This window comes from Microcaecilia unicolor, chromosome 2 (assembly GCF_901765095.1).
Source record: "Microcaecilia unicolor chromosome 2, aMicUni1.1, whole genome shotgun sequence".
Classification (NCBI taxonomy): domain Eukaryota; kingdom Metazoa; phylum Chordata; class Amphibia; order Gymnophiona; family Siphonopidae; genus Microcaecilia; species Microcaecilia unicolor.
Genome location: NC_044032.1, coordinates 229,618,340 through 229,638,885, shown reverse-complemented (window position 1 = coordinate 229,638,885; position 20,546 = coordinate 229,618,340). Strand labels below are relative to the sequence as shown.

The 20,546-nt window shown below is 44.9% G+C and overlaps 1 protein-coding gene across 1 annotated transcript in view; it reads left to right on the top strand.

Annotated features, from left to right (window-relative positions):
• SUSD1 (sushi domain containing 1) overlaps positions 1 to 20,546 on the top strand; it is a 326,856-nt gene that overhangs the window by 272,640 nt on the left and 33,670 nt on the right. The window contains exons 20-21 of the mRNA XM_030191973.1: positions 10,550 to 10,589; positions 15,604 to 15,697. Of these exons, the coding sequence (XP_030047833.1) occupies positions 10,550 to 10,589; positions 15,604 to 15,697 (134 nt within the window). The remainder of the gene's footprint in view (positions 1 to 10,549; positions 10,590 to 15,603; positions 15,698 to 20,546) is intronic.

Genomic DNA, 20,546 nt, shown 5'->3' with positions numbered 1-20,546 from the left:
TTAGCCCTCTCAAGGAGCTTCAGCTGACGATGAGGAAGTGGGACAAATCTAAGCTCCTTCGTTCAACTTTTAAAGCAATGATTAAAATAAGTAGTAGCCCTTCACTTGGAGAAAGCTGCAAATGTCCAAGTGCTCATCAGGGACGTCCTTTTTTGTTTTTGTGAGTGAAGGACGTCCATGTTAGGCACTTTAGAAGGACGTCCCTGACGAGCACTTCGACGTTTTATTTTTCCAGATTGTCGTCCTTCTCAGAGGTTTTGGAGCTCACTATAGGTGTTGCTCAGCTCTGCAAGAATTTTCTGGGGAGGTATGAGCAGGAAAATAGCAAAAAAAAAAAAAAAACCTGTAAGGTTTGTACGTTTTTTTTCCTTCTGATTCCCTCACAGCAGCCCCAACGAGAGGTGCAGACCTCCCGTTAGGTTTTCCACGGTAAGGGGATCGGAAGATGGTAGTGCATCAGAGGAGTGGCCTAGTGGTTAGGGTGGTGGACTTTGGTCCTGGGGAACTGAGTTCAATTCCCACTTCAGGCACAGGCAGCTCCTTGTGACTCTGGGCAAGTCACTTAACCCTCCATTGCCCCATGTAAGCTGCATTGAGCCTGCCATGAGTGGGAAAGCGTGGGGTACAAATGTAACTAAAATAAATAAAATTGCATCACATACACATTATAATACTAATTTGCTCATCTGCGTTCCATTTTCGTTAGCTGCTACCGTGACAGGACAATGCCCTTTTGTGCATGTCCCGGTTTACTACTTGGCTAGAACCAGTTTAAAACCCATGTTGCTGGCTCGTTAAGTTTAGTGCATCTAGCCCTCAGTCATTTAGAGTGCCTCCACCACTGCACTCACCTTTTAAGAAATCCAGAGTTGTGGGAGCCTGATCAGTGGCAACAGGCAGCAGCATATATATTTTTTTTAATTTATATACAGGGAGAAAAGCAGCAGAGGCAGTGGCAGTGCTGAACAAGTACTAAACATCAAAAATTAGCTTTACCTAAATAATCAGAAAAAAAATGTTTTTATGGACCCTCAGATGGTGTTGACACCATCTGAGGGTCCATCTGAGGAGTGGCCTAGTGGTTAGGGTGGTGGACTTTGGTCCTGAGGAATTGAGTTCAATTCCCACTTCACGCACAGGCAGCTCCTTGTGACTCTGGGCAAGTCACTTAACCCTCCATTGCCACATTGAGCCTGCCATGAGTGGGAAAGTGCGGGGTACAAATGCAATAAAATAAATAAATAAAATTGTTTATGGTCCATGATCTACTAAAGAAGTATCAGATAAGTGCACTGATCACAATATAAGTATAAGTTAAAGTTATAGAATGGTGGAAATTGAGTGAAAAATAGAAAAAAACATCTACAAAATTGAGACAAATGATGAATTGGGTATATTGACCACAAACAGTTTTGGAATGTCAACACCATCAGAGGGTCCCATAAAAATATTTTTTTCCCTGATTATTCAGGTAATACTAATTTTTGATGTTTGATAGCTTCACTTTTCCTAGTCTATACCACATATTGAATGCACATGTGCTAAAGGCATTTGGTGGCTCAATAGTGCTTTTTTAGTTATTTGCCTCTGGCATGGCTTGATAGGTACTTGAACCCCTGAGCTGTTCTTATGAGATGGTGAGACAGGGAGAACCAGGTGTTCAGACATGAGCCTGATGTGATAAACTCTATTTGTTTCCATGTTGAGTAGCAGCCTCCTTTGACCCACATGATTTGCTTACAGCATCCAGTGTACATTTTGTTCTTACTGTTTTAATGCTTGCATTAGGAAAATGTGCAGTGAAGTTCTAATTCACAGCATATTATTACATTGGCCCCTCAGAAAGTCATTGAGTTGTAGAGATGCAAAAGAGGCTGATCACACTGAAGGTGATCAAAGCCGGAGACAACAATTTACAGAAGAGGGTGAAGAAAACAAAACACCAGTATGGTAAAAGTTTATTATCAAAATAATTCGTAGACACAAGACCTGATGCAGCCACATGTCGGCATCTGGCTGTATCAGGGGTATGACAACATTGTTAAAACAAGCAAACAGAACAACTCATTGAAAGAAGCCACTGTTGTTCTGATTGCTTTTACTGACATACCATTTCCCTTATGTAATTTATTTTTATTTATTTTTTTAACAATTGTTTTAGCAATGTTGTCATGCGGGTGGATGCTCAAACGCGGTTGTGTCAGACCCAGTGTCCAGTTATTTTGTCAATAAAGTCGCTGTTCACCATATTGGTGTTTTGTTTTCTTCACCCTCTTCTGTGACCTTGTGTCTCTGACTTTGAGTCATTGAGTTGAATCAAAACTTCTCTTTCAATCAACTTTGAAAAAAAAAAAAGAGATTTGAAACCAGCCTGTAATTGCTAGAGAAGTTTTCTTTAAAAGAGGATTAACAAAAGCATGTTTTGAAGAATCCTCAGCTAAAAGCATATTAATTATGGCAAAGAGGAATCCACTCGACATCCCCAGATTCGTTGATTAAATGAGATGGAATGGATTCAAGAAGTAAACAGAAGGCTATACATTATTCAATAAAATTACGGACTTATGATGACAAACTGGCTTAAACTCTGGTGATGCATGAGAGGGGTTAGAAATGTAACAGTTCAGTGTTAATGGGGGTGGGGTACTGAATAAGGCCTCCACTAATAGAAAAGGGAAGGGCATTAGTTTCTATCTTAGCCTCTATACAGGCACTGTAGAACAGTCATGAGTTTGGGGTAAGCATTTTAAAGACAATTCTATAACTGGGCATCCTCATTTACGTATGCATAAATGTACAGAATACTAACATTGATGTGCATAAGTGTACATTTCCCTGCAAAAGTACTAGCAGGATGCTTAAGCGCTATTTTTTAACAGTGTGCTAAAGTGGCATAGTGCATAAATGCAAGAGGGCATACACATGAGTGGAGCATGCATGGGACATGGGCAGGCCTCCCAATTATGCATGCAACTTACAGAACACTGTAAGTTATGTATACCACAGTTATGTCAGGTCTATGGCTGGTATAACTGGAGGCATGTAAATGCAAGGTGTGCCGATACTATCCTATGCTAGTCCTATATAATAATTCTCACCTCCAATCTTCTAATCTTGCTGCCTCAGACAGTGGCTCCTTTGGAGTTGGTCTGCTAGGCTCCGTAAATTGCTGACGTCAGTTGACCCATTATGACACGCAACCAATGGATGCACAGGAAAACGTCGGCGGGGAGGAGGAACAGAAAAAGAGAAATGTAAAGAAAAAACAGCCAGCCAGCCGCGGATACTATTATAACAACAACCGTGCTGCCGCTGCTTTCTTCCTTCAACACCAGCCTCTACTGTACCGAGAAAAGAGGCCGAATCACGAAGCCAGGATTTTTTGTTGCCACGTGCGCTGCTCCGAAGCCTTTTCCCGGCACCAACATCAAGTTGTCTGCGAGCCCCGCCACTGCTTGCACTCGATGTGGGTTGCAACTTGGGGGTAAGCAATAAGGAGGGTTAGATTGAGAACAGCAGGGGACGGGGTGAGCCCAGGTTTATTAACCCTCCTTGGGCGAGCATATCTAGCCCATTGTAAGGGTTGAAGCCAGTAGGTGGAGCTTGCCGTCGTTGCAGCCATTCACCTTCACCCAAAACAATAGCAAAAAGTTATTACGAATAACGGACTGTCTCTATGCGTGGTCCATCTGTAAAAAGGGGGAGAGGAGGGTCGCTGGGCATGGGAGGGGGCAGGGGAGAGGGAGGGGGAGGGGGTCCAGGGACCTGATGGGGGGGGAGGGGGGTCCAGAGACCAGAGAGGTGGGGTGGAAGGGGGTCCTCAGACCATAAAGGGGGGGAAGGGGGGCCCTGAGAGAGGGGGTGGGGGCACTCACTCACTGTCTCTCACATACACTCTCTCTGACACACTCTCTGTCTGTCACACTCTATCTCTCTGTCACACACACACAGTCTCTATCTCTCTGTCTCACACACAATCTCACACACACAGACACTCTGTCTCTCACACACTCACACAAACACACACACACTCCATCTCTCTCTCTCATTCTCTCTCTGACACACTCCATCTCTCACACACACTCTCTCTCTCACACACACTCTCTCTCACACACACTCTCACATACACACTCTCTCTCAAACATACACTCCGAGGAAAACCTTGCTAGCGCTCGTTTCATTTGTGCCAGAAACGGGCCTTTTTTTTACTAGTATTCTATAAAAGAATCTGAGCACCCAAATACTGCTATAGAGTAGATAGCTTTTTATTTAATGTGAGTGCCCATTGTGTATCCTTGGGGTGCCTAAATGGAGTTGCACACTTATAGAATAGTCCCCTTTTCCACAGATTCTATATTTTGCGCCTAGTATTCAGTGCCGAAATCCAGGTGTATTCTATAACACTGCATGTAACTTAATTGGCTTAACAAGCTAATCAGTGTTGATAACAGGTCTTGACAAGCAATAATGAGCACTAATTTGCAATAATTAGAATTTATACACACAACTCGCTAAGCGTATTCTGTAATGAACTGCACCTAAATTCTAAAGCGTGCAGCCAAAAAAGGGGCATGGTTATGGGTGGGGAAATGAGCGTTTCATTGGCATTCCAAAGTTTAAGTGCACTGCTATAGAATATGCACTCTCTGCACCTAAATCTCTGCACCAGCATTGTTGCCATATTTCCCTTGGGATAAACGGATGCACGTAGTTTTAAGGACTCTGATATCAACTAAGTATATTCTGTATACCACACCTAAATATAGGCTCCGCTTACAGAATATGCTTAGGCAGAAATTTATTCTGCATGGAGTTTTCAAGTGCTATATATATAGAAATACCCAAGAAAAGGCAGCTAGTGAAAGAGGTGTATATAACCCTGGGTGGAAGATGTGGACCATGGGAGAAGATAAAAGAGAAAGGGGAGATCTGGACCATGGGGGAATGGGAGGGGGAGAGAAAGTGGAGATGCTAGACCAGGTGGGGAAAGAAAAAAGTGAGATGCTGGACCATTGAGGGGGGGGGGGGGGAGGGGACAAGCTGGACTATGGTAGAGGAGGGTACAGTGAATAAAGCAGGGACCCCAGCTGACAGCAGAAGAGGAGTTGGTGACATGGCAGACCAGATTAATTTCTAACCCCTTCTAGCCTTCACTGGCTTCTCTCCTACTGTACAATACAGCATCAGGTAACCCACACAGCTGTTCTGAGCTGTGAACTGTATACGAAGGAGAGGCACTAGTGGCAGGAAGAGAAGGTTAGGGAAGTACTGGGCCTGCTGCACTGCCAGCTCTGCTCTCCTGCCAGCTGGGATTGGACCACCAGAGCAGAGGGCCAAAAAGAGATGTTGAAGGTATGCGGATGTAAATGTTGGCCCCCTGGGCACTGGAGACCCATGGTTTGCCACTGGTACAAATGGGGGAAGATTGTCTGGAGTGAGTGGGTAGATGGGAAGAGGGAACATATATCTAGAGGAAGGGATAGAGAGGGAGAATATCCCCAGGATAGAGATAGTGTAGGAAAGAAGTGAGAAGGATGGGGAAGATATTCAAGTGGCAGGAAGGGGGGTGATAAATGTAGAAAAGTGTATGAAGATGGTGTTGAGGGTGGAAGAATTAAGGAAGGGAGAGAGGAGGCATGAAGGTGGGGAAGAGTGCTTGAAGAGAGGAAGGGAATGGGTTCAGGTTTTAGGTTTGCTTTATTTGATATACCGCTAAGGAGAATAGCATCGCAGCGGTTTACAATAATAACAATATACGAAAGTCTTCTTCGTAAAAAGAACTACAATAAAAATAGGAGAGAATAGTAGAAAAGGTCAGAGGGGGCAACAGTAGTATGAGTTGGTGTGAAGCAGTGGCGTAGTCAGACCTGACATTTTGGGTGGGCTCGGAGCTAATATGGGTGGGCACTATTTATGAGTAGTGTTTCTTGGGATTCTACAAAATAATGCCTTAGAATGCACTTGATAATGGATTTCTAAGTAGTCTGCCCAACAGCTGCCCTGCATCAACATAAACCACATACATACTTAATGGGAAATAACAATATTTTTAAATATAGTTACATTATGCCATATCAAACTTGACCAGATATAAGTCTACTATAATGACAAATATGTCAACACACATAACAGGATCCTGCAGTATGATTACAGCAATGGCATATACTTTGCTTTATAAAAAAATGTAAATGCCTGATTAAGCAAAACAGGTAAAATACCTTTGAAGTCCTTTCCCCTTCCTTTGGCACCCAGAAATGAAAACGCCTACACCTGTAGCTACACCCCTAAGGCTGTGGCTGTTCAGCTGCTGTAAAAATGGGTGGGCCTGAGCCGAGATTTATTTTGTGCTCTGTATTCCTAGTATTTTTGGAAAGAGTAAACAAGGGATTCACATCTACCCGTTCTACTCCACTCAATATTTTATAGGCCTCTATCATATCTCCCATCAACCGTCTGTTCTACAGGCTGAAGAGGAAAACTCTTTAGCCTTTCCTCATAGAGAAGTTGTCCCATCCCCTTTATCGTTTTTGTCGCCCTTCTCTGTACCTATATCTTTTTTGAGATGCAGTGACTAGAATTGCACACAGTATTCGAGGTGCGGTTGCACCATGGAGCGATACAAAGGCTCTAACTTTTACGTGATATGGTCATAGACATTTTCAGTGTAATTTGGACAGATTTGTGTTGTATGTGCATTCTTAATTACATACATACATACATGGATACATGGCACTCAGAAGTGTGTGCCCAAATCTGTGCATGCACCCAAGATGCATGCGCAAATTAATTAACAAGCCAATTAATATTAATAATTGTATGCTGGCGCTCAAAATTTGCATTCATCCGGCTGTGTGCTATTCTATAAGACATGGTGCCTAACTCTACTAGCACATAACTCAAAAGGGGTTGTGGCCATGGCTTTGTCAGGGGCATTCTGAAGAGTTGCATTCAGAATTATAGAACCTGGCCTCAGCGCACCTAATTTGGGCGCCAGCATTCGCAACAGGTTTCAGCAGGTGTAAGTTTGGTGCCTAAATTTTGGCACAGGAATTGGCGCTAAGTGTGATTCTCTCCAAAAATGTAGGGTTTCCTGGCTAAAATTAATGTACAGCAACCAAGGCAGTTTGCATAATGGGTAGGCCACAGCACAGCGCATACACTGATGGCCATGCTTAATGAGATAGTTATCAGGCTTGATTCAAGGAACACAGCATTACTGATTCTTCTTTTTTTTATTATTATTTTTGTATTCGTTTTACAACATACAGTGGTGGAAATAAGTATTTGATCCCTTGCTGATTTTGTAAGTTTGCCCACTGACAAAGACATGAGCAGCCCATAATTGAAGGGTAGGTTATTGGTAACAGTGAGAGATAGCACATCACAAATTAAATCCGGAAAATCACATTGTGGAAAGTATATGAATTTATTTGCATTCTGCAGAGGGAAATAAGTATTTAATCCCTCTGGCAAACAAGACCTAATACTTGGTGGCAAAACCCTTGTTGGCAAGCACAGCGGTCAGACGTCTTCTGTAGTTGATGATGAGGTTTGCACACATGTCAGGAGGAATTTTGGTCCACTCCTCTTTGCAGATCATCTCTAAATCATTAAGAGTTCTGGGCTGTCGCTTGGCAACTCGCAGCTTCAGCTCCCTCCATAAGTTTTCAATGGGATTAAGGTCTGGTGACTGGCTAGGCCACTCCATGACCCTAATGTGCTTCTTCCTGAGCCACTCCTTTGTTGCCTTGGCTGTATGTTTTGGGTCATTGTCGTGCTGGAAGACCCAGCCACGACCCATTTTTAAGGCCCTGGCGGAGGGAAGGAGGGTGTCACTCAGAATTGTACGGTACATGGCCCCATCCATTCTCCCATTGATGCGGTGAAGTAGTCCTGTGCCCTTAGCAGAGAAACACCCCCAAAACATAACATTTCCACCTCCATGCTTGACAGTGGGGACGGTGTTCTTTGGGTCATAGGCAGCATTTCTCTTCCTCCAAACACGGCGAGTTGAGTTCATGCCAAAGAGCTCAATTTTTGTCTCATCTGACCACAGCACCTTCTCCCAATCACTCTCGGCATCATCCAGGTGTTCACTGGCAAACTTCAGATGGGCCGTCACATGTGCCTTCCGGAGCAGGGGGACCTTGCGGGCACTGCAGGATTGCAATCCGTTATGTCGTAATGTGTTACCAATGGTTTTCGTGGTGACAGTGGTCCCAGCTGCCTTGAGATCATTGACAAGTTCCCCCCTTGTAGTTGTAGGCTGATTTCTAACCTTCCTCATGATCAAGGATACCCCACGAGGTGAGATTTTGCGTGGAGCCCCAGATCTTTGTCGATTGACAGTCATTTTGTACTTCTTCCATTTTCTTACTATGGCACCAACAGTTGTCTCCTTCTCGCCCAGCGTCTTACTGATGGTTTTGTAGCCCATTCCAGCCTTGTGCAGGTGTATGATCTTGTCCCTGACATCCTTAGACAGCTCCTTGCTCTTGGCCATTTTGTAGAGGTTAGAGTCTGACTGATTCACTGAGTCTGTGGACAGGTGTCTTTCATACAGGTGACCATTGCCGACAGCTGTCTGTCATGCAGGTAACGAGTTGATTTGGAGCATCTACCTGGTCTGTAGGGGCCAGATCTCTTACTGGTTGGTGGGGGATCAAATACTTATTTCCCTCTGCAGAATGCAAATAAATTCATATACTTTCCACAATGTGATTTTCCGGATTTAATTTGTGATGTGCTATCTCTCACTGTTACCAATAACCTACCCTTCAATTATGGGCTGCTCATGTCTTTGTCAGTGGGCAAACTTACAAAATCAGCAAGGGATCAAATACTTATTTCCACCACTGTATCTCAAGATTACACACTTGAATAAGAAAAGTAAATATTTCAAAACGAAAAATATTATACAATATGATATGAAAAAGAAAAGAAATAATAATATGAAATATATAAAAGGCAACCCCAACGTTCTATGACGCCTCCAGCCGGAAATGTGAAGCGCCAGAGATATCCGGTTTCCCCATGAGTGAAGGAAAACAGCACAGCACGAAATCCCTCTCTCTGTAACAGTGAAGGACTCAGAGGGGGGAGGGGAGAGAGACGCCCTCACTCTCTCAGTAATACAAACACAGCACAGCAGGAAACGTAACACTGAAGGACTGGACTCGGAGGGGGAAGGGGGGAGGGAGAGAGGGCAGGGACACTCCCACATGCACACTCTGAAGAAAACCTTGCTAGCCCCCATTTCATTTGCATCAGAAACGGGGCTTTTTTTACTAGTATGAAATATATTACTCAAGTCCACTTGAGTGAGGATTCAAGAAACATATCTAAGGAGGTACAAGGAAAAACTATTACTAAACAATTAAACACCTGGAAATGAAACAGTTTTCCTATTTTACAAACCTATACATATAAGTGCTGTCAGGATTAAGAAAAACTACTTCCTTAATCCTTCATGTAAAGCCCTGGCCAAAAATGAGCATTTTTAAAAATTCTGTTCAACCCGTCAGGGAAATTATATGTCCTTCCCCTTTGTGAAAATGTGGAATACCCATGTACATTTTTGTCCCACCCATAGTATGCCCAAAACCATGTTTCTACCGTGTCGCCTTGAAATTTCTGTGTGGTGTTGATTTCCACGTGTAAATAGCAGTATTCTGAAATCACCATTTACACAAGCACACAATCTAGATATATACTGTGTTACTGTGTAAATGACACTATCAACAGGTAAAGATTCTTCTAAAATAACCTCCTTATTGTGTGTTAACTATGTTGCAGATAAATGTGATACAGTTAACTTATTTTATTGAAATACCATTAACTGTTCCATGTTTTATTCTGCTTTAACAGTTAACTACCTCCACGTTATCTATGAAAGCAGAGTCCACCTATTCCTTGCCCCTTTCTGCATTTGGCAGTTAACATGGGAATGAGCAAGCACTGTTACGTTCACACTGTTAGTGTGCGCTAATCCTTCATTAACCACTTAGGGGTCGATATTCAGCCAGTGGTGCTTTCATTTTGCTGACTGCTGCCGACATTGTTCTTGGAAATTCAGTGCCGGTCCATGTGCATAGCTGGTTAAGTGCAATATTCAGCACTTAACTGGCTATGGATTACTACATAAAGATAAGACTGACTTTTATGCGGCCCTATTTTTGCAGTTACCTTGGCCAGTTAAGTTCTGAATATTGGCGCTTAACCAGCCAATCTTTAGCCCCCCCAAAAATATCTGGTTTTGAGTTTGGCACTAGCTGGTCATTTTCAGTGTCACTGAGCAGTTAAGTGCTGCTGAAAATGAGCAGTTAGCACCGAACTGGCGATTTCATTTCTGGCCAGTTAAATTGCTTTGCGTATTGACCACTTAGTAGATAGTTCCCTTAGAATGAAAGCATTTTTTCTACTAGATTAGAGATATGTGAAACTAATATACATCTTTTTTTTTCTGTTTTTCACATGTGAAATCATTTTATAGTGTTATTATGTGTGATGAATTTGGGGTGATCCTGATTGGTCTTGTTTTCCTGTACAGGTCAGAGCACAGTCTTGCGTGAGTTGGGCACAGATAAAAGGTACATGTGTGATTATCAGAATGAGCTGTCTGATGACATCACTATGGGTACATTGTACAGCAGGTATTATTGTTTTGCTTGATATACATCATGGACCAGAGAGGAACTAACCAATTGAAGAGGATGAGTGAAACAACAATTTGTTAATATTTTTATGTGACCCATTGTTCTATACACAGTGGCGTTCCTAGTGGGGTGCGGTGGGTGCGGTCTGCCCTGGGTGCACGCCGCTGGGGGGGGTGCCACGCGCCTGTCGGCTCTGCTCGTTCCGTGGTCCCTGTGCCCCGGAACAGGTTACTTCCTGTTCCGGGGCAGAGGGAGCATGGAACGAGTGAAGCCAACAGGCACGCGGCACCCCCCCCCCCAGCAGGTAAAAATGCACCCGGGGGGTGTCCTTTCGCCGGGGGGGGGGGGGGTGCTGCACCCGGGGGGGGGGTGCATCGGCGATCCGCTCTGGGTGTCAGCCACCCTAGGAACGCCACTGTCTATACAGTACATCTGACTCCAGTTTTGATACCAAATCTTTATTCTTCTGTTCAGCTCTTGTATGCATTTGACATTTAGGGGGGGGGGGGGACAATTGTCTGCTTGGAATGACAGGTGCCAGATGCCCTATGTGCATTCCGTAAGCAAGTCTCCAGGCGGTCACTCTGCAGTCAAGCACAGCTGTGGCAGCTACCAGGGCACAACAGCAGACAGAATTAGCAACTTACAATGTCAGATGTGAGAAATACTTGGTTTATTCATGACAGAAGAATTCCCACTTGCACCTAGACTACAAGACTAATGTTTCATGTCTGAGCAGAGTGTATCTGTCATCTGCATACTGCACCAGGTGTTTTCTTGTGACAAAGACAGCTGAATATGGGCTTAATAAGAGGCATCCGGGAATGTGGCCCCCCCTTCACACAGTCCTTGTTTTTTCTATAATTTCTTGGCACTACTTTTCCAGTGTAGGTCTAGGCCAGTGGGAGACAATTTCACTATGACTCATATCACAGGCTCCTAGTTCCAGAGCTGCCTTCACATACTTAACTGCCACATCACAAGTGTGGGGCACCCTACAAATATATCTGTGTAATCCACTTTTTCCAAAGTCCTCTATAGGCCACAAAGGGCCACCTTTTAATATTAAGATTCTGTGCCTGCTGCCATTATTCCTCCTAAAAAAAACAAAACACAAGGGGGAGAAGTGTCAGTGGAGGAGCAGCTTAATGGATAGAGGAGTAATTCCCAAACTGGGTTCCTCAAACTCTTTAAGGGTTCCTTAAGAAATTAGATTGTAGAATCTGTTTGTATGAACATATATAAGTTTATATAAATTGAGGGTGTATGAAAAAATATTTTAGGGGCTCTGCCTTAGTAAAAAGTCTGGGAATCACTTGGACACAGCACGGGACTGAGAACCAGGGAAACAAGGGTTCAAAATCCCACCTGCACTGCTTATGATTTGGGGTAAGTCACTTAACCCTCCATTGCCTCACATACAAAATTAGATTATAAGCCCTTCAGGGACAGGGAAAATACTGTATCTGAATGTAACTCACCTTGTACTACTGCTGAAAACATGTGAGCTAAATCAAAATTTCAAATCCAAAATTCTACTGCAGAGCACTAATCCACTTGCTGCAGGCCCACAATAAGGATTTTTCCAGTGGGCATAAAAATCTGTAAGGTTCAAAGGGATCACATTGATTCTACACATATAAAAAAAAAAATATATTTATTGAAATATTTATTGAAAACAAAGCATAAATGGGTTCCAGTAGTATAAAAATAGGAAAACAATATGTAGAGAGAGGATGACAACTCAGTGGCGTAGGAAGGGGGGGCAGTGGGGCAGTCCGCCCCAGGTGCATGCGCTGGGGGGGGGGGGGTGTCGGCTCGCTGGTTCCCTGCTCTTTCTGCCCCGGAACAGGTTACTTCCTGTTCCGGGGCAGAGAAAGCAGGGAAGCAGCAGAGCCGACGCAGCTCCCAGTGACGTGCACTGGGGGCGGATCAGCCCTCCCGCCTGCTCCCCACTGAAAGGTAGGGTGCGTTTCGGGGGGGGGGGTGCGCTCCGGAGGGGGGGCGCCGTGCCCTGCACCTGGGGGGGGGGGGGGTGCGCAGCGGCGACCCGCCCCGGGTGACAGGCACCCTTGCTACGGCACTGTGACAACTTGACTCCTAGCTCTAAGACTAAGGGGTTGTTAGTGCTGTTTTGAACCTGCCAACGGCAGGGGTGATCGGAATTCACTTCTGCCCCAGAACTCTAGACCAGTGCCGCTCAGCCCTCTCCTGGAGGCACACCTAGTCGCTCAGGTTTTCAGGATTAACACAATGCATATGCATGAGACAAATTTATATATAGCAGAGACCCACCATATGCAAATCTATCTCATGCGTATTCATTATGGTAATACTGAAAACTTGACTGGCAAGGTGTGCCTCCAGGAGATGATTGAGAAACACTGTCCTAGACCACCAGGGAAGGAAAGAGGTAGGGGGGGTAGATCTTCAGGGGAGAAGTTGACTGTGGATGGGGGGTTGGGAGAAGGGAAGGATTTGGGGAAAGAACTCTTCAGTTTTGGTAAGTTCTGAGACTGAGCCGGGGCAGGGCTGCCGCTGCCCCCCCCCCCCCTCCAGGATCGTTGTCGTTGCCCCACCCCGCAACTACAAATACATTGGCTGGCAGGGATCCCAAGGCCCCACCAGCAGAATAAGTCTACCTCCAGCGCTACTCTTCACTCTGCCGCAATTGCCTGTCCTGCCCCTGCAGCTGCTTTTTCTCTCACGTCGCACATGTTCGGTTTCAAAACCGAGCATGCACAGCCTGAGGAGAAAAGCAGCCACTTGGCAGGCAATGTGACGGAGTGAAGAGCAGTGCTGGAGGAAGATCTCTTCTGGCGAGGCTTGGGGGGGACAGGACCTAGCCAGCCAGCCAAACCAGAGGCCCTGGCTCGAAGCCCTGCTGTGTCCACTCCTTCTCAGCCTCCAAGGGGGGCCCGGCACAGGAGTTTTCTTCAGGAGCAGGCGAGAGACAGAGAGAGAGAGAGACCCCAGTGCCAACGCCTGGGCTCCCTTGGAGGCCAGGCCCATGGAATTTTGCCCCCCTCCCTTGGTGGCCCTGGATGGTAGTTCCCTTTGGTTAGCATGTAATCTGGCTGTCGCCGTATAAGATCCATCTGCCTTGTTGTTAGGGTTTTATTTCCTTTTCTATATTTACTGCGGCATACCGAAGGTGGGGCGGTGGGGGTGGTCTGCCCCAGGTGCATGCTGCGGGGGGTGTGAGGGTGTGCAGGGAGCACCCCAGGAGGTAAGAACAATGCACCTGGGGGGGGGGGGTCGAGGCGATGCACTGGTTTGGGGACGACACTTCACACGGAGTGGAGGTGGGTTGTGCAAAGTGGCGATCCGCTCCGGGTGGCAGCCGACCAAGGAATACTACTGTATTTTATATTTCCTGCTTGACTCCAGCAATATTGTGGACTTTAATGGATGATGTTTATTTCCTCTATTAAGTGGGTTTTCTGTATCTGTCTTTTTTCTGATTTCATTTCAAGTGTACGCTTGAGTGTCATGTTGAAATTAATAGTAAAAAAAAACTAAAAATAAAAATGTGACCTTGTTTCATACAGTATGCACTTTAACCCCTAAATTCTATAAATTGTGTGTGCAGGTTATAGAGTAGTGCCAATTACACACCTAATTTAATTTATAAATTAGGCACTAATTGGCTTCAAGTACCTATATTGACCCTTAATTGATACTGATTTGCAGTTACATATGTATTCTATAAACATAGCACCTCACTGCTGCAGCATGCAACTGCAAAGAAGGCGTGCACATGGGTGGGTCAGGGGCGATTCTTGCAGTTGCACACAAAGGGGTCTTTTTACTAAGCTGTGGTAAATGGGGGGGCGTGGCCTTCGCTAGTGTCAGCTTGTCTTTTTTGAGATGCTGAGGCCCCTTTTTACCGCAGCAGGCAAAAGACTGTCTTTTTCTCATTTTTTGGGGGGGGGGGGGAGGGGAGCACTTGCTGCCACCCATTGAGGTAGTGGTAAGGGCTCCCGCACTAACCCGGTGGTAACCAGGCAGCGCACGGTGCTGCCTAATTACCACAGGGTAAGCACCAGTGCTCCAAAATGAGAAAATAGTTTTGTAGCACTGGAAACGGTGCATGCTACAGGTGGGAACTACCGCCGGGCTCCTGTGGTATTCTGGCATTAGTTCTGGATTGGCGTGCAGCAACAGGCTTGCCGCACCAACCCCAAAGCCTATAGAATACTATGACTTACATGCACAGCTGCCAACATTTAGCAGCGCCCACAATGAACTGGACAGTTCTTCATATAGCAGGGTAATTTATCATAGCACACTTCAAACCCAGCAGCAATAGTAACAAACATCACCTGCAGCAGGTCCAGTTTTATTAATCATCAGCTGAACAGCGTTTTGAAGCTAAGTACTTTGAAAGCATGCTGAACCACATTTTACTTAAAAATAAGTTTTTCTAAAGAAGATTTGATACAAAAAATTGGGACCTATGAGGAAGGAGCTACTTTTGCAATGAACAAAAATAATTATGCTTTAAGTATGTCATATTTTCTGAGGATCCCTAAAAATTTTGAATAAAAAATTGGTTTAAAATATTTACGTGACTCATCTTCTGAAATATGTTTGTTAGTTGCTATTGCTGCTGGGTATGATGTGTGCTTTGAATACTTAGGAGTGTTCTAATGTGAAAGTTATATGTCTGATTTAATGCTCTGTCAGCAACCATTTAAAAACTGGCTAGTTGGTAACCCTAGCCACTAGACTGGGTGGGGAGGGGTTGGTGAGGCTTATCCACAAAAGTTTGTTCAAGGCTCCATAGGTGGTTAACGTGGCCCTTCTGTGCATGACATATGAAGAAATCCAATACAAGAATTATGCTGTAGCATTTTTTTTGTTTTTAGCTGTTGTTTGCTGAATGATGAGACTGAATTGCCCCATTTGATACTCATTCAGGGGAGTTGTTGACTTTTTCTTTCAGGGTTATCGCCTTCTCTGTGGCGGGTGGCTGCAGTCGGCTTTGGATCAGTCACCACTGTATGCTTTCTACTGTTTTTATCTTTCTCAGCTGCTTGGTAAGTAAATAGTAAACATTAAAATAATAGCTTTTATCATTTTATTTATTTATTGGGATTTATTATCCGCCTTTATGAAGAGATTCACCCAAGTGTACAGCAATAAAGCGAAGATACTTACCTGTAGCAGGTATTCTCCGAGGACAGCAGGCTGATTGTTCTGACATGTGGGTTGACGTCCACGTCAGCCCAGGAAACGGCAAATGTTTCACCAGCAAAAATAAAAAAGTTTTACCAGAGCCTTCTGGTGCGCATGCGCAGACGACTTCCTGCCCGTCACGTGAGCGTGCCTCCTCAGTTTAATCAAAAAGCATATAAACAAACAACAACAACTCCAAAGGGGAAGTGGGCGGGCTTGTGAGAACAATCAGCCTGCTGTCCTTGGAGAATACCTGCTACAGGTAAGTATCTTCATTTTCTCAGAGGACAAGCAGGCTGTTTGTTCTCACATGTGGGGTATCCCTAGCAACCAGTATCACTCAAAACAATGAACATTGGTCAATTGGGCCTCGCAACCATAGACAACTAACTGAGAGTGCAGCCTGGAACAGAACAAAAATGTGTCTAGGGGGGGTGGAGTTGGATTCTAAACCCCAAACAGATTCTGCAGCATCGACTGCCCAAACTGACTGTCGCGTTGGGCATCCTGCTGAAGGCAGTGGTGAGATATGAATGTGTGGACTGATGACCACGTTGCAGCCTTGCACATCTCTTCAATGGAGGCTGACTTTAAGTGAGCCACTGACGCAGCTATGGCTCTTACATTATGAGCCGTGACATAGCCCTCTAGAGTCAACCCAGCCTGGGCATAAGTGAAGGAAATGCAATCTGCTAGCCAATTTGTTGACGAGAATGAGCGTGCTGGGGCTGAGCCTGGGCAGGCTGCCGAGAAGCAGGAGTGTACCTACGCCTAGGATAGGAATAGGGAGCACTCCTCTTCCACCTAAAGTACCTCCTAGATGAGGAGGCAGTAGCAGAAGGCGCCCGGTGGGAGAGAGAATCCATAGCATCATTATGCTTCTTGATCTGATCAACAAGATCCTCTACTTTGTCACCAAAAAGGTTGTCCCCTGGCAAGGAGCATCCGTCATTCGCTGCTGGACAGAATGATCGAGGTCAGAGACACGCAGCCATAAGAGTCTGCACATCACTATACCCTGAGCAGCGATCCTAGATGCTACATCAAAAGTGTCAAATGTAACCCTGGCCAGGAACTTTCGACACGCCTTCTGCTGCCTGACCACCTGGCGAAAAGGCTCAGCCAGCTCCTTAGGGAGTGCATCAACCAAGCTCAACACTTGCCATATCGAGTCCCACAAGTGCACGCTCGTGAAGAGCTGGTATGACTGAATCTTGGCGGCGAGCATAGCAGCCTGATACGTCTTCCTCCCAAAAGAATCAAGAGTTCTAGCCTCTCTGTCTGGGGGCACCTGTCACAGCCTCTTTAGGTGGAGAAGAATAATCCAGAACCTCGAGCATCTCAGTCCTGGACTCATCCTCAACCTCCACAGGGAAGGGAATAGCTCTCTCTCCAGGTGTAGCCAGCCCTGCAATTTGGGGGGGGGACTAGAGGGGGCAATACATTCCTCCCCCCCCCACCCCGGTGCAGGGACACTACACATACCTTTGCTGTTAGGGATGCTGAGCCCCATCAGCTAAATAAATAGACTACTGCCACTCCCTGTTGCTTGTTTCTGGCTCTAAGCAGCATGCCAGGAATTCTTGCACATACTTGCATGAGAAGTCCTGGCATGGCATGCTGCTCAGAGCCAGAAACAAGCAGCGGAGAACAGTGGCAGTCCATTTATTTGGCTGTCAGGGCTTAGTATCCCTGCCAACAAAGGTAAAGGAGTTCAGAGATGCCAAGGGTGGCCCATCTCAAAGCTGGAGATTTACCACCATTGTGCTGGAAATTGAAGGCCGATGAGTAAGATTTTTCTCATGAGCCCCAGCCATGCCTAAACTAGTTCTGGCAGATACACATTCCAAAAACTGACATATTCTAATCAATAAATAGAAAATAAAATTATTTTTTTCTACCTTTGTTATCTGGTCATTCTATTTTATTTTTCTTATTGTGTTGGTCCCAGTCTCTGTTTTCTGCTTTCCTTTTTCTTCTCTTAACTGTTTTGGCAAAGTCTCCTTGTACATTTGGCACTTCTTTTTTCTTCATGTCCACCATCCATCTTCTCTCCCAAGTCCAGCACCTGTTTCCCTCTCTGTGACCTCTCCCTTCTTTATTCTCCTCAATGAATCTTTCTTCCTGTCCAGCACCTTTCTTCCTCATTGCTCCCCCCAGTGCAGTACCAGTCTGTGTTTGTGAGAAGCTAGCTAAACTAAAAGTAGACAAAGCGATGGGACCTTTTGGAATACATCTGAGGGTACTTGAGGAACTCGGAGATGTTCTGGCGGCTCAGCTGTGTGACCTCTTCAACATTTCCTTAGAATCTGGAGTGGTCCCGGAGGACTGGAGAAGGGCAGATGTCCCTCTGCACAAGAGCGGAAGTAAAGAAGAGGTTGGGAATTAGACCTGTCAGTCTGACCTCAGGGGTGAGTAAACTAATGGAAACGCTTCTAAAGCGGAGGATTGTGAGGTTTCTTGAATTGAATGGACTGCAGGACCCGAGGCAGCATGGCTTCTCTAGAGGCAGGTCATGTAAGACCAAATCTGATTGATTTCTTTGACTGGGTTACCAAACAGTTGGATGTGGGAGGGGCACTAGATGTGGTGTACTTGGATTTTTGCAAAGCCTTTGACACGGTTCCACACAGTTGACTGATAAATATATTGGGTATGGGACCTAAAGTGACTGACTGGGTTAAAAACTGGTTAAATGGAATTAGAAAGAGGGTAATGGTAAATGGAGCTTGCTCTGAGGAAAGGGATGTTATCAGTGATGTACCGCAGGAATCGATCCTTGGGCCAATCCTTTTTAACATCTTCATGAGTGATATTTGTCTCTTTGCGGATGGTACCAAACTTTATAATAGGATAGACACCCTGGAAGGTGTGGATGACATGAGGAAGGATCTAGCGAAGCTTGAAGAATGGTCCAATAATTGGCAACTAAGATTTAATGCTAAGAAATGCAGGGTCATGCACTTGGGGTACAGAAATCCAAGGGAACGGTACAATATATGTAGTGAAGTTCTTCTGTGTTCAAAAGAAGAGCGGGACTTGGGGGTGATTGTGTCTGATGACCTTAAAGTGACCAAACAGGCGACAGTCAAAGCCAGAAAGATGCTTGGGTGCATAAGGAGAGGGATGGCCAGCAGGAAAAAAGAAGTGATAATGCCCTTGTACAAATTTCTGATGAGGCCCCATTTAGAGTACTGCATGCAGATCTGGAGACCACACTTATGAAAAGATATAAACAGGATGGAGATGGTCCAGAGGGCGGCTACAAAACTGGTAAGCAGTCTCAGTCATAAAACCTATAGGGACAAGCTTATGAACCTCAACATGTATGTGCTGGAAGAAAGGAAGGAGAGTGGGGATATGATAGAGACATTTAAATACCTCAGAGGCGTTGATGAACAGGAGGTGATCCTTTTTCAAATGAAGGAAAACTCTGGAATGAGAGGGTATAGGATGAAGTTAAGAGGAAATAGACTTAGGAGGGATCTAACAAAAAACTCTGTCACAGAAAGGGTGGTAGATGCATTGAATGACAGAAGGCAAAAGTAGAGACTAATAGACGATTCACCACTGGAGACGTGAGTCCAACAGTCTTTATTATATCAGAGATAACGACCCGACACAGGCCGTGTTTCGACGCTAAAAAGCGTCTGCATCAGGGGTCAATAAATACACCAAGTAATGAATGCAAAACGAAGAGTCCTACTTGTATATGTGTTGTCAACTCACTGATCACGTAGCACCAAACAGAATATGCTGGATACAAACTATCAGAGCTCTTATAGTTTGTATCCAGCATTTTCTGTTTGGTGCTACGTGATCAGTGAGTTGACAACACATATACAAGTAGGACTCTTCGTTTTGCATTCATTACTTGGTGTATTTATTGACCCCTGATGCAGACGCTTTTTAGCGTTGAAACACGGCCTGTGTCGGGTCGTTATCTCTGATATAATAAAGACTGTTGGACTTACGTCTCCAGTGGTGAATCGTCTATTAGTCTCTACTTTTGCCTTCTGTAATTCGTCATCGTAGAGAACTTTTCATGTTCTATATTTTAGATGCATTGAATGACCTCCCGGTGGAGGTTGTGAAGATGAGAACCGTGTCAAAATTTAAAAAATGTGGGACAGGCATGTGGGATCCCTTAGGAAAAGGAGGAGTTAGTGGTTACTGAGGAAGGGCAGATTGGATGGGCCTTTTGCGGAGACGTGGAATCAGGCTCTAGCAAGTATTGTAGAATCTTTAGCCCTGCTTAGGGCAGTATCCACTCCTGCTGCTTCTTTAAGGAAGCAGGAACCTTGGTTCTCTGGGCACCTTCGTTTGCTTAGGGAGCAACCATTGGGAGAGGAAATCGAAATAAATCATATACTAATAAAAAGAAAATTCGTGAGGCTTCCATGTTTTACAAACAGCAGATTTATGTGCTACAAGGCAGTTCTATTCCGATCTGATTGTCAAGGCACCAAATTCGAAAAAGCTATATGTTATTTTACATGATTTGACATCGCTTTTGTTGGTTCATTCTCCTTCCTCTGCTTTTACAGCGGATGATCTAGATAATCACTTTTCTGGGAAAATTTTAACTTTTCGTCATGCCATGAATCAACAGACTACATCACTCCAAATTCCTCTCCTTTCTCCGGTGGCAGTCCTCCCTGATTTTCAGTCTACCACAGATATCTCACTTTCCGCTTTTACCTAGCCATC